The sequence below is a fragment of the Salmo salar genome, chromosome 16, assembly GCF_965601325.2.
Source record: "Salmo salar chromosome 16, fSalSal1, whole genome shotgun sequence".
Lineage (NCBI taxonomy): Eukaryota > Metazoa > Chordata > Actinopteri > Salmoniformes > Salmonidae > Salmo > Salmo salar.
The window spans coordinates 26442969-26460496 of NC_138306.1; the positions used below are offsets into that span (position 1 = coordinate 26442969).

The 17528-nt window shown below is 42.1% G+C and overlaps 1 protein-coding gene across 1 annotated transcript in view; it reads right to left on the reverse strand.

The window, feature by feature from the left end:
- LOC106573447 (hepatocyte growth factor) overlaps window positions 1–17528 on the reverse strand; it is a 39908-nt gene that overhangs the window by 9138 nt on the left and 13242 nt on the right. The window contains exons 7-10 of the mRNA XM_014148499.3: window positions 14023–14141; window positions 12692–12857; window positions 12410–12543; window positions 4338–4431 (exon numbers count right to left, since the gene is read on the reverse strand). Coding sequence (XP_014003974.1) covers window positions 4338–4431; window positions 12410–12543; window positions 12692–12857; window positions 14023–14141 — 513 coding nt within the window. The remainder of the gene's footprint in view (window positions 1–4337; window positions 4432–12409; window positions 12544–12691; window positions 12858–14022; window positions 14142–17528) is intronic.

The following is a 17528-nucleotide window of genomic DNA, read 5'->3' on the forward strand; positions in this document are numbered from 1 at the left end:
TGCAGTTGCAAACCGTAGTCTGGCTTTTTTTGGGCTGTTTTGGAGCAGTGGCTTCTTCCTTGCTATGTCGAAATAGGACTTGTTTTACTGTGGATATAGATACTTTTGTACCTGTTTCCTTCAGCATCTTTACAAGGTCCTTTGCTGTTGTTCCGGGATTGATTTGCACTTTTCGCACCAAAGTACGTTCATCTCAAGGAGACAGAACGCGTCTCCTTCCTGAGCGGAATGACGGCTGCGTGGTCCCATGGTGTATATACTTGCGTACTATTGTTTGTACAGATGAATGTGGTACCTTCAGGCATTTGGAAATTGCTCCCAAGGATGAACCAGACTTGTGAAGGTCTACAATTTTTTTTCGGAGGTCTTGGCTGATTTCTTTTGATTTTCCCATGATGTCAAGCAAAGAGGCACTGAGTTTGAAGGTAGGTCTTGAAATACATAATCAGGTACACCTCCAATTGACTCAGATGATGTCAATTAGCCTATCAGAAGCTTCTAAAGCCATGACATTCTTTTCTGGAATTTTCCAAGCTGTTTAAAGGCACAGTCAACTTAGTGTGTGTAAACCTCTGACCCAGTGGAATTGTGATACAGTGAATTATAAGTGAAATAATCTGTCTGTAAACAATTGTGTGAAAAATTACTTGTGTCATGCACAAAGTAGATGTCCTAACCGCCTTGCCAAAACTATAGTTTGTTAACAAGAAATTTGTGGAGTGGTTGAAAAACTAGTTTTAATGACTCCAACCTAAGTGTATGTAAACTTCCAACTTCAACTGTATATAGATCCACACACACTACATGACCAAAAGTGTGTAGACACCTGCTTTTCAAACTTCTCATTCCAAAATCATAGGCAATAATATTGAGTTGGTCCCCTTTGCTGCTATAACAGCCTCCACTCTTCTGAGAAGGATTTCCAATAGATGTTGGACCATTGTTGCGGGGACAGGCTTCATTTCAGCCAGAAGAGCATTAGTGAGGTCGGGCACTGATGTTGGGTGATTAAGCTGGCTTGCAGTTGGTGTTACAATTCTTCACAAATATGTTCGATTGGTTTGAGGTCAGGGCTCTGTGCAGGCCAGTAAAGTTCTTCCACACCGATCTTGACAAACAATTTCTGTATGGACCTCTCTTTTTGCACGGGGCATTGTCATGCTGGAATAGGAAAGGGCCTTCCCCAAACTGTTGCCACAAAGTTGGAAGCACAGAATCGTCTAGAATGTCATTGTATGCTATAACGCTAAGAACTAAGGGGCTTTGCCCGAACCATGAAAAACAACCCTCAAACCATTATTCCTTCTCCACCAAACTTTACAGTTGGCACTATGCATTGGGGTGGGTAGCATTCTCCTGGCATCAGCCAAACCAAAATTAGTCTGTAGGGCTGCCAGATGGTGAAGTGTGATTCATCACTCCAGAGAATGCATTTCCACTGCTCCAGAGTCCAAAGGCAACGAGCTTTACACCACGCCAGCTTACTCTTGGCATTGCGCATGGTGATCATAAGTTTGTGTGCAGCTGCTCTGCCATGGAACCCCATTCGATGAAGCTCCAGACGAACATTTATTGTGCTGACATTACTTCCAGAGGCAGTTTGGAACTCGGTAGTGAGTGTTGCAACTGAGGAGAGACGATTGTTACGCACTACACCCCTCCTTACTCAGAGGTCCCGTTCTGTGAGCTTGTGTGGCCTACCATTTTGCGGATGAGCCGTTGTTGCTCCTAGATGGTTCCTCTTCACAATAACAGCACTTACAGTTGACCAGGGCAGCTCTAGCAGGGCAGACATATCACAAACCGACTTGTTGAACACATATCCTGCACCAGCATCGCATGTTCTCTCCGAGCTTCATTGAAAGAGGTTCGTAATTCAAGTCCTATAATACAGTATAATACAATACAATACAATACAATACAGAAATACAATCCACACTCAAAAATATTAGCCTACTGGAGCTTAAAACATTTATAAACCAAAGAGAGCATAGCTACATTTATGGCCTTTTATGTTTTTCTGTCATGCTTATTGTGCGGTAGCATAAACAGTATATTATACAGTGCATTCGGAAAGTATTCAGAACCCTTGACCTTTTCCACATTTTGTCATGTTATAGTCTTATTCTAAAATGCATTAAATCAAATCCAATCCTCATCAATCTAGAGACAATGCCCCATAATGACAAAACATAAACAGGGTTTTAGAAATGTTTGCAAATGTAAAAAAACTTAAAAAAAAACTGAAATACCTTATTTCCATAAGTATTCAGACCCTTTGCTATGAGACTCAAAATTGAGCTCAGGTGCATCCTGTTTCCATTGATCATCCTTGAGATGTTTTTACAACTTGATTGGTGTTCACCTGTGGTAAATTCAATTGATTGGGCATGTTTTGGAAAGGCACACACTTGTCTATATAAGATCCAACAGTAGACAGTGCATGTCAGAGCAAAAACCAAGCTATGAGGTCAAAGAAATTGTCACTCTGACAGAGCTCTACAGTTCCTCTTTGGAGATGGGAGAACCTTCCAGAAGGACAACAATCTCTGCAGCACTCCACCAATCAGGCGTTTATGGTAGAATGGCCAGACGGAATCCACTCCTCAGTAAAATGCACATGACAGCCCGCTTGGAGTTTGCCAAGTTGGTACCTTAAGGACTCTCAGACCATGAAAAAAAAGATTATCTGGTCTGATGAAACCAAGATTGAACTCTTTGGCCTGAATGCCAAGCGTCATGTCTGGAGGAAACCTGTCACCATCCCTGCGGTGAAGCTTGGTGGTAGCAGCATCATGCTGTGGGGATGTTTTTCAGTTGCAGAGAATAGGAAACTACTCAGGATCGAGGGAAAGATGAAAGGAGCAAAGTACAGAGAGATCCTTGATGAAAACCTGCTTCAGAGCACTCAGGACCGCAGACTGGGGCGAGGGTTCACCTTCCAACAGGACATTGACCGTAAGCACACAGCCAAGACAACGCAGGAGTGGCTTCGGGACAAGTCTCTAAATGTCCTTTAGTGGCCCAGCCAGAGCCTGGACTTAAACCTGATCGAACATCTCTGGAAAGACCTGAAAATAGCTGTGTAGCAATGCTCCCCATCCAACCTAATAGAGCTTGAGAGGATCTCGAGACTGTAATTTCTGCCATAGGTGCTTCAACAAAGTACTTTGTAAAGTGGCTGAATACTGATGTAAATATGTAAATTCCCTTTATTATTTTTAATTCATTTGCAAAGATTTCTTAAAACTTGTTTTTGCTTTGTCATTATGGGCTATTGTGTGTAGATTGATGAGGAGAAAAAACTATTTCATCCATTTTAGAATAACGCTGTAACGTAACAAATTGTGGAAAAGGTCAAGGTGTCTGAATACTTTCCGAATGCACTGTATATGCTGTCTTGGATAACTGCACAATCTTTTACACTTTTTTGGGAATGGGCTCATAAAATGTTTATAATGTATGGCTAATCAGGCTCAGGTGGCATCATGCTTGAATTTTAATGCCGATTCAAGCTCTAATCAAATCGAGACACATTTATATGCTTTATTTGTTTTAGAATGACACTTCCGGTTTTGACTGGAAATACCAGGTCACCCAGGGGAAAAGTGATTCATTTTCGGGATGAAACATTTGTAAATTACCCGGAAAATATTAAACTCTATCCCTGACCTCTGACGTCTAACCCCTGGGTGGGAGCCAAGCAGAGGAGCTGTCTGGCTTTGAAGTGTGAAGTGTTCCCAAAAAAGGAAGAGGCTCAGGTTCAGAGGTGAGGCTTGAAGCATGTCCCCCAGATGCTTTCACACACACACACACACACACACACCACACACACACACACACACACACACACACACACACACACACACACACACACACACACACACACACACACACACACACACACACAGCATATGTTTTCCCTAACCCCTAACCCTAAACCTAACCCCTACCCCTAATTCTAACCCTAACTGTGACCCTAACCCTAAACCTAACACCTACTGTAAGCTTAAGATAGCCTTTGTCTTTATGGGGACATGGGGAATGTCCCAACGAGGGGGTCAACTACAGGTTAAAGATGCACTCTCAAACTTTTGTATGATTTCAGACAGTAGTTTTGAAAGTGGTGCTCACATTTTTTGTTCACTACGTCATCAAATTGTGTACTACGTCATCCATTTTGTTTCATATGTCAGGTCACGCAAAACAAAAAGTGTTTTTGGGACACTTCATCCGTTTACATGCGGAATTCATGTGGTTTTCCGTATAGGTAGGGCACTCCCTCTGGCATCCACCCACACACACACACAAAGATGTGTAGCGTGTGGTTTTGTTACCTGTTGCTGTGGTCACTCCAGAGGGAACAGGGAAGACCTGACCTGGTCCTGGAAACCTCGCCTCTGTAGTTCTCTCCACTACCCGTGTAGCAGTCTGCAACACATACATGAGACCTAGCTAATGAAATATGAAAATATATTTATGTTAATGTAATAGAATACTACAAACCAGCCCCAGGGGAATATATTGGGAAAACTATACTGAGCTATGTTGTCCTGACTGGTAGACCACAACATGACTGTTCTGGACCTGTTAGTTGTTTAGCACCCCCTAGTGGCAGTTTAAGTGCAGCAGTGTAGAATTCACCTGTTTGTGTCATGTGACAGGAAGCCGTTTCAAATGTTTATCGCAATGGGTAAGTGTGACAGAGTAGTTACAATCATTCAACATCATTCTTTATAAGCTTCATATGACGCAATGTCTGTAAGTACATGCGTTTATTAACACAATATAAATGTTTATCACATATAATGTTCATGTTTCTGTAAAATATGAATAATTGAGTTAGCTGTTAGCTACTTTGCATTAGCTTCACTGCTATTTCTCCCTAGGGACACCTAGCTGAGCAATATCAAGCATACAGTTGCATTCTACTAACTTTATTTTATATGTGGCTCTAGATTGAGTACTCTTATTCCTTATTTCATACATTTAGTACAGTTATTGTGGATGACATTCTGTGCTCTATACTACTGTAACTGAAAACATGTACTTTTGTGTTTGTTGCAGTTTCACACTGTGATTCAAGTAAACTTCCAAACCGCCACCCTGCTTCTCACTGAGTTATTTGAATGAATGTTTAGCTAACTGGATAGCTGGCTAAGGGCTACTGTACATTTAGCGAGTCCAGTATAGTGAAAAGACAGGCACGGCTACCCGTAAGAGAGAAACCTCCACGTTTAGCAGCAAGGACTAAAGATGTAACTTCTTAAGGTATAAGGGGGCAGTATTTTCACGGCCGGATGAAAAACGTACCCAAATTAAACGGCCTACTACTCGGGCCCAGGAACTAGAATATGCATATTATTAGTATATTTGGATAGAAAACACTCTGAAGTTTCTAAATCTGTTTGAATGATGTCTGTGAGTATAACAGAACTCATATGGCAGGCAAAAACCTGAGAAAAATCTAACCAGGAAGTGAGAATTCTGGTGCTTGTAGTCCTTTCAAGTCATTGCCAATCGAACACACAGTGATTTAGGGTTCATTTTGCACTTCCTAAGGCTTCCACTAGATGTCAACAGTCTTTAGAAAGTTGTTTGAGGCGTCTATGATGAACAGAGAGCGAACAAGAAGGTGGGGAATTTGGTGACCCAGGGAAGGACATCAGTTCATTGGCGCGCACTCACGTGAAGGTAGCTCTGTTCCAAAACGTTTTTCAAGACAATGGAATCGTCCGGTTGGAATATTATTTAAGTTTCACGTTATAAAGGCCCTAAAGATTGATGCTTTTAGAACTTTTTTTACTTTTCGTCGTGACATTTTCCGTGCGCTTCCTACACTTGGAGTAGCTAACTGAACGCGCTAACAACAAGGAGCTATTTGGACATAAATGATGGACTTTATCGAACAAAGCAACATTTATTGTGGACCTGGGATTCCTGGAAGTGCCTTCTGATGAAGATCATCAAAGGTAAGTGAATATTTCTAATGCTATTTAATATTTTAAATGACTCCAAAATGGCGGGTATCTGTATTGCCTGGTGTTTTTTTCTGAGCGCAGTACTCAGATTATTGCAAAGTGTGCTTTCCTCTTGAAGCTTTTTTGAAATCTGTCACAGCGTTAGCATAAAGGAGATGTTCATCTATAATTCTTTGAATGACAGTTTAATATTTTATCAATGTTTATGATGAGTATTTTTGTAAATTGTTGTGCTAATTCACTGGCAGTATTGGAGGCAAAATATTTTCTGAACGTCACGCGCCAATGTAAACTGGGGTTTATGGATATAAATATGAACTTGATCGAACAAAAAATATATGTATTCTGTAACATGATGTCCTAGGAGTGTCATCTGATGAAGATTGTCAAAGGTTAGTGCTTCATTTAGCTGTGTTTTGGGTATTTGTGATGCATCTAGTTGCTTGGAAAATGGCTGTGTGGTTATTTGTGTCTATGTACTCTCCTAACATAATCTAATGTTTTGCTTTCGCTGTAAAGCCTTTTTGAAATCGGACAACGTGGTTCGATTCAGGAGAAGTGTATCTATAAAATGGTGTAAAATAGTCCTATGTTTGAAAACTTAGAATTATGACATTTTGTGGTTTTGAATTTGGCGCTCTGATTTTTTACTGGCTGTTGAATAGTGTGAACCGTGGGTGGGACGATAGCGTCCCACCTCTCCGAGAGAGGTTAATGGGCTGTCATCTCGGCGCAGAGCAAGCCATCATGACATCGCCAGCTTAAGTCTTCACCTACATACCACGCTTACCTCACATCATGGAGGAAAGTAGTAAGGAAAATTCTACACAGAAAGATGAAAACATTAAAGAGAAACATGGAGCATTCGATGCACAGTATATAAGTTCGCGCTCTTACAAATCATCAGTCAGTTCGAGGTCGTCAGCCAGTTCAAGGGCTAGTATAATCATTTGGCTTTGTCTTTGGAAAGGCCAAGCTGGCTCCCCAGCCAGAACTCACTATCCCTAGACTGGAACTATGCGCAGCCGTGGTGGCAGTCCAGATTGCAGAGTTGATAGTTGAGGAGATGGATCTGAAGTTTGACAGCATCACATACTATTCGGATAGCAAAGTGGTACTTGTGTACATCCACAACCAAACAAGGCGGTTCTACATCTACGTGAGCAACAGAGTTCAGTGCATCTGGCAATCCACGTCCCCAGACCAATGGAGGTACGTGCCCGCAGATCTCAACCTAGCTGACCATGAGTTTAGATCCGTAACAGTAGCCCTCCTCAGCAACACGACATGGCTGTCTGGACCAGCTTTTCTTCAGAATCCTGCCCTGCACTCTTCCAAATCTCTAGAGTTGTTTGGCCTTTGTGACGACCCTCCCACTCTGTCTGCCATATTCTCTCTCTTTGCTCTTGTTTCCTTATTAGGATGCCGGTGGGCGGAGCTGGGAGGGTCGTCAGCGACATGGGAAACACCTGGGCCCGGGTGTGTCCCAGGATAAATAGACCTCTTCCACATTCATTGGGAGACTCTCTCCATGCAGACACACTATTGTGTATTTGTATATTGGGTTACTTCAGTTAACCTGTTGGGGCTAGGGGGCAGTATTTTCACGGCTGGATAAAATAAACGTACCCGATTTAATCTGGTTACTAATCCTACCCAGTAACTAGAATATGCATATACTTATTCTATATGCATAGAAAACACCCTAAAGTTTCTAAAACTGTTTGAATGGTGTCTGTGAGTATAACAGAACTCATTTGGCAGGCAAAACCCTGAGACATTTTCTGACAGGAAGTGGATACCTGATGTGTTGAATTACCTTTAAGCCTATGCCATTGAAACACACAGTGGTTGATTAATGTTTTGGCACTTCCTATTGCTTCCACTAGATGTCACCAGCCTTTACAAAGTGTTTTGAGTCTTCTGGAGGGAGATCTGACCGAACAAGAGCCATGGAACGATGATGGCCCATTAGACACCTGGCGCGCGAGTTCATGTTGGGTACCCTCGTTCCAATACGTTATAAAAGAGAATGCATTCGTCCACCTTGAATATTATTCATGTTCTGGTTAAAAAAGGCACTAATGATTTATGCTATACAACGTTTGACATGTTTGAACGAACGTAAATATATGTTTTCCCCTCGTTCATGACGAGAAGTCCGGCTGGCTTAGATCATGTCTTAGCTCCCTGCCTGTGCCATTAAACCCCTACAACTCATCCAGAACGCTGCAGCCCGTCTGGTGTTCAACCTTCCCAAGTTCTCTCACGTCACCCCGCTCCTCCGCTCTCTCCACTGGCTTCCAGTTGAAGCTCGCATCCGCTACAAGACCATGGTGATTGCCTACGGAGCTGTGAAGGGAACGGCACCTCCATACCTTCAGACTCTGATCAGGCCCTACACCCAAACAAGGGCACTGCGTTCATCCACCACTGGCCTGCTGGCCCCCCTACCTCTGAGGAAGCACAGTTCCCGCTCAGCCCAGTCAAAACTGTTCGCTGCTCTGGCACCCCAATGGTGGAACAAGCTCCCTCACGACGCCAGGACAGCGGAGTCAATCACCCACCTTCCGGAGACACCTGAAACCCCACCTCTTTAAGGAATACCTAGGATAGGATAAAGTAATCCTTCTAACCCCCCCCCCCCTTAAAAGATTTAGATGCACTATTGTAAAGTGGTTGTTCCACTGGATATCATAAGGTGAATGCACCATTTTGTAAGTCGCTCTGGATAAGAGCGTCTGCTAAATGACTTAAATGTAATGTAAATGTAAATCATGTGCTAACAACACGGAGCTTTTTGGACATAAATGATGAGCTTTTTTGAACAAAACTACATTCGTTATGGACCTGGGATTCCTGGAAGTGACATCTGATGAAGAGAATCAAAGGTAATGGATTATTTACATAGTATTTTCGATTTTAGATCTCTCCAACATGGCCGTTTGTCTGTATAGCAAAGCGTATTTTTCTGGGCGCAGTGCTCAGATTATTGCAAAGTGTGATTTCCCAGTAAGGTTATTTTTAAATCTGGCAAGTTGATTGCGTTCAAGAGATGTAAATCTATAATTCTTTAAATGACAATATAATATTTTACCAATGTTTTCTAATTTTAATTATTTAATTTGTGGTGCTGACTTGACTGCCGGTTATTGGAGGGAAACGATATCCTGAACATCAACGCCATAGTAAACCGCTGTTTTTGGATATAAATATGAACTTGATAGAACTAAAAATGCATGTATTGTCTAACATAATGTCCTAGGAGTGTCATCTGATGGAGATTGTTAAAGGTTAGTGCATCATTTTAGCTGGTTTTATGGTTTTGGTGACGCCTGTTTTTGAATTGACAAAACATTACACACAGCTATTGTCAATGTACTCTCCTAACATAATCTAACTTTATGCTTTCGCCGTTAAACCTTTTTGAAATCGGACAACGTGGTTAGATTAAGGAGATGTTTATCTTTCAAAGGGTGTAAGATAGTTGTATGTTTGAAAAATTTGAATTTTGACATTTATTTGGTTTCAAATTTGCCGCTCTTGAAATGCACCTGCTGTTGATTGGGTGCACCACGGGTGGCACGCTAGCGTCCCACATAGCCCCAAGAAGTTAATAAGTACATTTTGTTATTCTTTATCTCCATGTTGTCTCCCTTTTTGTTACAGGCTTCAAGCCGGTTCGTGACACCTTATCAACTCTGCTTCCGACTCTGAGATACGGCCACAGGTGACTTACAGGTGACCAAACGCTTTGAGCGTTTCTCCAAATGGAACAGTCTCATAAGGACAGTAGCACGCTTATTCCACATAGCTTGGACCTTCTCTCAGTCTGCACAAGAGAGCAGCTGCCATGGATGGAACATCTGTCTGAAGAATCCCACTGAAGAAGAGCTGGAAAGAGCTGGAAAGATCCAAAGTCCTTGTGATAAAGAGTGTCCAAGACGAGTGTTATGCAGAGGAATTTAGGTGCATAACTGCAGAACGCAGTTTTCCTACTGCCAGCAGTCTACGAAGTCTGCATCCTATCGTTGACAGTGACGGGCTGCTCAGAGTTGGAGGCCAAATCAAGCAATCTAAATTAGGAACAAACAATGTCAACACCATCATCATTCCAGGTCGTCACCACCTGGCAACCTTGCTTGTGCGTCACCACCATGAAGCCATGAAACATCAAGGGAGACATTTCACAGAGGATGCCATGCGAGCAGATGGACTCTGGTTGGTTGGCACTAAGCGATGTATCAGCGGTGCACTCTTCAAGTGTGTCGTGTTCAAGAAGTTCCACGGGAAGATGGAACACTAGCAAATGGCGGAACTGACAGCTGAGCGGCTACAGGTAGCACCACCTTTCACCTACGTCGGTGTGGATGTTTTCGGCCCATGGGAGGTGGTCTCACGCAGCACCAGAGGAGGACATGCCAATGGCAAATGGTGGGTGGTGATGTTCTTGTGCTTGTGCACAAGAGCTGTACACAAAGAAGTAATTGAATCACTAAGTGCTTCCAGCTTCATAAATGCCCTGAGAAGATTATTCTCAATCAGAGGTATAGCGAAGCAGATACGTTCAGATTGCGGTACAAACTTTGTTGGTGCTTACTGAGGATGAATGGATCAAGCTCCAGTTCAGAGAGCATGGAGAGTTATCTCCAAGAACAGAAATGTACCTGGGTGTTCAACCCACCTCACTCATCCCATATGGGTGGTGCATGGGAGCAGATGATTGGTATTGCACGTCGTATCCTTCACTGCATGATCCTCTAAGGTGGAACTTCACGCCTTACACACAAAGTCCTGACAACACCGATGTTTGAGGTCACTGCTGTGATGAATGCCAGGCTCTCATCCAAGTATCTTCAGACCCGGAATCACCCCTCATCCTCATCCCAGCTATGCTCTTGACACAGAAGACTGGTGTCCCCCCTCATCCACCAGCCATGTTCAGGGAAGTAGAACTCTACAAGCAAGATTGGAAGCAGGTACAAAGTCTGGCTGACACCTTTTGGAACAGGTGGTGGCAGGACAGAGGACAGATCTTAAAGAAGGGGAAGTTGTCTTAATGAAGGACAGTCAGGCTAAAATAAATAAATGGCCTATGGCCAACGTTGTGAACACCCTTAACAGCTGGGATGGGATAGCGAGGAAAGTCAACGTGAGAATTGTCAAGGAAGGAACTCTGAAGGTCTTCTGTCAGCCTACCTCTGAAGTGGTTCTCCTTTTTTCTTCAGAAGACCCCAGTGGTCAGAGTTAGGTTTATGGGGGATCGTTAAAAACCCCAGGCGGGGAGTGTTCTGGACCTGTTAGTTGTTTAGCACCCCCTAGTGGCAGTTTAAGTACTTTGCATGAGCTTCAATGCTATTTCTCCCTAGGGACACCTAGCTGAGCAATATCAAGCATACAGTTGCATTCTACTAACTTTATTTTATACTTGGCTCTCGAGTGAGTACTCTTATTCCTTATTTCATACATTTAGTGCAGTTATTGTGGAAGACATTCTGTGCTATATATTACTGTAACTGAAAACATGTACTTTTGTGTTTGTTGCAGTTTCACACTGTGATTCAAATAACTTCCAAAATGGCACCCTGCTTCTCACGGAGTTATTTGAATGAGTGTTTAGCTACCTGGATAGCTGGATAAGGGCTACTTTACATTTAGCGAGTCGATTATAATGACCACAAAACAACTGTCACAAAACTGTCCCAGCCCCGAGGTTCTCATCTGAGTGTGAGAAAAGCACAACCCTACATAATATGAATCCCACAGAATCCCTCACAGCTCCTCCCTTTTGATACTATCCAATGGGACATACAGTAGCTTCTTTCTCCTCTCTATCCAATGGTTCATAGCTTCCTTCTTCTCTCTATCTGATGGGACAGAGCCTCACATCACTGTCCAATCTGTCAGAGCTAGTTTGTTTATGTGTAGTGGGCTGTCATTACCAGAATTCTACAGATGTGGCATCTTAATTTGACGTATATTGTTACAGCAAAATAATTCACAGTCGTGGAAAAAGTAGCCAATTGTCATACTTGAGAAAAAGTAAAGATAATTTAATAGAAAATGACTCAAGTGAAAGTTACCCAGTAAAATACTACTTCAGTAAAAGTCTAAAGGTTTTTGGTTTTAAATATACAGTACCAGTCAAAACTTTGGAAATATCTACTCATTCCAGGTTTTTTCTTTATTTTTTACTATTTTCTACATTATAGAATAATAGTGAAGACATCAAAACACATGAAATAACACATATGGAATCATGTAGTAACCAAAAAAAAGTGTTAAACAAATCAAAATAGATTCTTCAAATTAGCCACCCTTTGCCTTGATGACAGCTTTGCACACTCTACAGCACTCATCGAACTATGATTGTCTGAGACCTGAAGACTTGTATCATCTCCTGGAGCTATGCTACAATAGGCTCTCACCTTGAGGTTCAGTGTTCTGTTTGCCACAGCGGGGGATGTTAGTGCAGAATGCTGTGCGAACGTTAGGGTCTGAAGTGAAGCACCATGGGAGGTCACGTCCATCTGGGTTCCTGCAGTTGTTCTCCCTCAGGTCTCTGAAACACACACACACACACACACACACACACACACACACACACACACACACACACACACACACACACACACACACAATAAAGATATATTCACACAAAGACAAACATATTGTGTGTAGGGCTGTCGATACAAGTGTGGTTCACTCACTTGCAGCGGTAGTTCTGGGGAACGTATGAGTGGTTGTGGGGGTACTGTGAGTCCCAGCGCTGACAGATCACCCCACTGGGTGTTACTGCTACTGACCCTCTGTAGCCCTCACCTTGACCCCGGAAACACCTAGTAGTCACATCCACCTCTACAACACTGTCTGTGGCTGAGAGAGGGAGAGAGAGAAAGAGACAGAGATTAAACATAGCCATATCACCTATACCCTCTGTTAAACTGAAATAGTTTCTCCTTGAGGCCAACGTGCCACTCAGACACTGTAACAAGGACAAGGCTGACTTGGACTTAACTGCTCTATACAATACATTGTAATCAATTAGCTGATCAATTAAGTTGCAATAAGAAGGAAACAATTCTGACTCAATTTTCCCAGAAATATACGGTAGCATATTAGCTGTCCAGAATTTAAACCGACAGTTTTCTGTGGATCTGTCTGAAAATAGACTGCTACTAGTAAGGATAATAAAGACAGATACAGGGAATAGAACAGGCCAAAACAATATAACTCTTTGTTTCCATGTCTTTCTTTCTGCCTTGGTTTCAATAACACCACGTTTAAGGGTTAGACCATAAAACTAGACTGGGTTGACTTCCAAGGCCTGTACCAGATACTACAATGAGACAAAGAAAGAGTCCAACTGAAAAGACGCCGTCTTGTAAAGACCCAGTTCCAGAGCTCCTGATTACTCGATCAGAGCAGAGAAGAGCCAGACAGAGAAAAACAAAACACATTTGCAGCGTTTAAGTGCTGTTCTCTGTCAACTTTCTATAGACTCTCTTCACTTCAGCCCTCAACAAGCAGAAATATGATGACTATAGAGATGTATTTCTCTCTCTTCGACTCTTGCATAAACAGGTACACACACACCCCTCATCTTGTATGTAACTGGAGCATAATGTGTGTGACTTCTGTGTGTCTGACATTAGGTTTATATAGCAGAGTACCTGAGCTTTCTAAAGTGTGTGTGCATACACGTTTGTGTTTGTGTACGCATGTACTGTATGTGTGTGTCTTTGTGTGAGTGTGTGCATGCATGTGTGTGTGCTTGTGCGTGCGTGTGTATTTGTGTGTGTGTGTGAAAAGTACTACAATTACAGGACAGTCGCAAGGGCCTGTTTAGAACAATAAACAGTGAATGAAGCAGGACACCAGAGTAAAATGAGAGGGTGTGTGTTCCTTCAAACAGCATTCCTCATCCTTAGCCAATCAGAGAGAGAGGAGGGGGCGGAATGACAGGTAAAGGAAGCTGTAAATTTGGAGTAGTTACTCACAGCACACACAGACACACATGTATGCACACACAGACACTCACAGCAGGCTGTGATGTTGCAGTACTCCCAGAGTGTGTGTGGGTCCGTGGTGAAACACCACGGTCGTTGACGTCCATCTGGGTTCCTACAGTAGTTATCAACCAGGCCTTTATCAGGATACCTGCAACACAACACACAGAGGGAAGAGTAGGATTTCAACAAGTCATTGGGACAGATGGAGATACATATGAGCAATGAGGTTATCTGGTTATCTGGTTAACTGGTTAACTGACTTGTTCACGGGATTCGATCCAGCAACCTTTCAGTTACTGGCCCAATGCTCTAACTACTAGGCTACCTGCCGCCCCGCTGCCGCCCCGTGGGTGATTGAAAGATGAACTGAGGTCCACACTCCAGTCCAGTTGGTGGCGGTAATGCACCTTAAAGTTGGTGGCCAATCACCATAAAAAGTCCACAGAAAAAGAAGAAAAAGACTGAAGGAGGAAGATTACTAGAAACTAACTAGGTTTCCCTTTAATTTGTGGATTAATTGTCTGAGTAGAGAACACACAATTTTGTATGACTCAAAATGGGTCCAAATTCTACAAAGACTCAGAAAAAAAGGACCTTGTGCATGTCAGGTAAAATGTGACTCATTTCAGGAAACTAGGCATATGTCGCTGGTCACTACTTCACAGCAGAGCCATTTGAACGTAAACTTTTTTTTCAATCAAAATTAGTTTTTTGGCAGAAATGACTTCTGGAACAGGTAAACTTTCCTGTGCCTTAATAACAAACCCGTATGTCATCTGTAAATATGAGTAAAATTGTTCAATTACGAGCCTAGTTGGTTTAGCCACAGAAAAGACAGCAATGATTGGCTGAGATAGCCATGATTGACTGAGATAATGAGTGGGCTGGACATGACGAGAGATGAGTTTGGATTGGTCTGCCATATACTGTAGCTCGCTTCTGTCTATTTGAGCTGGTCAGTATGCGTAGATAATCCTGTCTAACGCAGCTTTTAGAACTGCATAGGTGTTGCTCGCCAGCTAACATTACGTGCATGATCTTATTATTCGTATCTCAGAGCCAATTGCTTTGGTAGTTATAGCCTAATGTTAGCTAGCTAACATTGAACCTGGTTGGTTAGCTACCTGCAAATTCATGCAATGTAGTAATGTCATGAGTTGGGATAATGGTTCATTGTTTAGCTAGCTAGCTACTTGTCTTAACAAAAGACTCCACTATGCAAGTATCCATTTCAATAGAATGTCACTGCGACAACTGTTGATAGACGTAGCTGGTAAAGTCACTCTGGCTGTCTTCTCCAATTTCAGTGCACTCTCGTCTGATTGTGCCAGAGTGCAGAATAACTGACAAATTTATGAACGCCCAACACCCTTTGAATACGGCCGGTGTCAGTAAACGTTGGGGAAAAAGTGTTAATTGTTGCCAGGAGCACAGCTGCAGTCACCAATGCTCTGGATAACATAAAAATAGCCTAACCAGCTCTGCTAGGGCGAGTATAATGGTCAATGAGCTCTCATTTGTGTCTGGAAAAAGCCAACTTTAGCTAGTTAGCTTGGGTGCTTGACTGCTGTTGTTTGGACAGAACGCTTGGATCAACCCTTAAAGAGATGGGTGGGGCTAAAGCTGAAGAGGGTGTAAACAATGCTGAATGGGTGTAGACAACTATGAGGTCTCCAGTGCATACCAAAACGTTCATAGGCCATTTTCTCAAAAGTGAGGTTACAAGGATCTGACCATTTAAAAAAAAAAAATCTGCCTAAAATTACATACCCAAATCTAACTGCCTGTTGCTCAGGATCTGAAGCTCAGGATATGCATAATCTTGATACCATTTGAAAGGAAACACATTGAAGTTTGTGGAAATGTGAAATTAATGTAGGATAATATAACACATTAGATCTGGTAAAAGATAATACAAACAAAATAACATGCGTTATCTATTTTCTTTCTCCATCATCTTTGAAATGCAAGAGAAAGGACATAGTGTAATATTGCAGTTTAGGCCCAATTTACATGTTGGTCACTAGATGGCAGCAGTGTGTGTGCAAAGTTTCAGATTGATCCAGTGGAGCATTGCAATACTGCACAGTATTTTGTATCAAGTCTGCCCAATGTGCCAAATTGGTCAATTGATACATTTTCAAGTATATAACTACAGAGAACATACAAAAATGATATGGTAATACAACATGTATGTTTACACACTCCCAGGAATGTCATACATGATGGATCATTAGCTTACACACTGACTTTCACACATCTAGATGGCCGGGCAGGGTGGGTGTGGAGCCAAAGACAGCAGGTGTTCAAACTGTAGAACCCAGTTCCTACATTTGAATATAAAAATGTATTTTAGCAAACAAAACTATGCTACATTTTATCGCTGGGACCCTCAGAATGACAAATCAGAGCACGGTTACTGAATGTAAGTACATTGTATACCTTCAGAGGTGAATGTATCAAACCAGTTGCCGTGATAAAAGCTTTTTGTTGTTGTGCACTCTCCTCAAACAATAGCATGGTATTTTTTCACTGTAATAGCTACTGTAAATTGGACACTGCAGTTAGATTAACGAGAATGTAAGGGTTCTGCCCATATAAGACATGTCTTTGTCCTGGAAGGTTTGCTGTTACTTACAAAATCATGCTAATCACATTAGCGCACGTTAGCGCAACAGTCCTGTTATAGGGACAAAAATCCCATAGAGGTTATCAATTTTCAAAGTAGAATTACTTTCCCTTTGGTCCTCAAATGCAGTGTATGATATACCAGTTTGTAGCTCTGTGTCTCTGCTTTTCTCCAATGTAAAAAACACTGTTAAAATGTTTGCTACATATGACCGAATCAAGGCGGTCGGTCACAAATAACAACCCAATGTTTATATCCCAGGGCAAATTAGCTAGCATCAGCAAGCTAGCTAGCTAAATGTCCATGACGGTTTAATGTGTTTCAACCTGTCCCCAAATTAATATACACTGCTCAAAAAAATAAAGGGAACACTTAAACAACACATCCTAGATCTGAATGAAAGAAATAATCTAATTAAATACTTTTTTCTTTAAATAGTTGAATGTGCTGACAACAAAATCACACAAAAATAATCAATGGAAATCCAATTTATCAACCCATGGAGGTCTGGATTTGGAGTCACACTCAAAATTAAAGTGGAAAACCACACTACAGGCTGATCCAACTTTGATGTAATGTCCTTAACCTGTTAGGGCTAGGGGGCAGTATTTACACGGCCGGATAAAAAACGTACCCGATTTAATCTGGTTATTACTACTGCCCAGAAACTAGAATATGCATATAATTATTGGCTTTGTATAGAAAACACCCTAAAGTTTCTAAAACTGTTTGACTGGTGTCTGTGAGTATAACAGAACTCATATGGCAGGCAAAAACCTGAGAAGATTCTGTACAGGAAGTGCCCTCTCTGACCATTCCTTGAGCTTCTTGACTCTTTTTATTGAAAACTTAGGATCTTTGCTGTAACGTGACACTTCCTACGGCTCCCATAGGCTCTCAGAACCC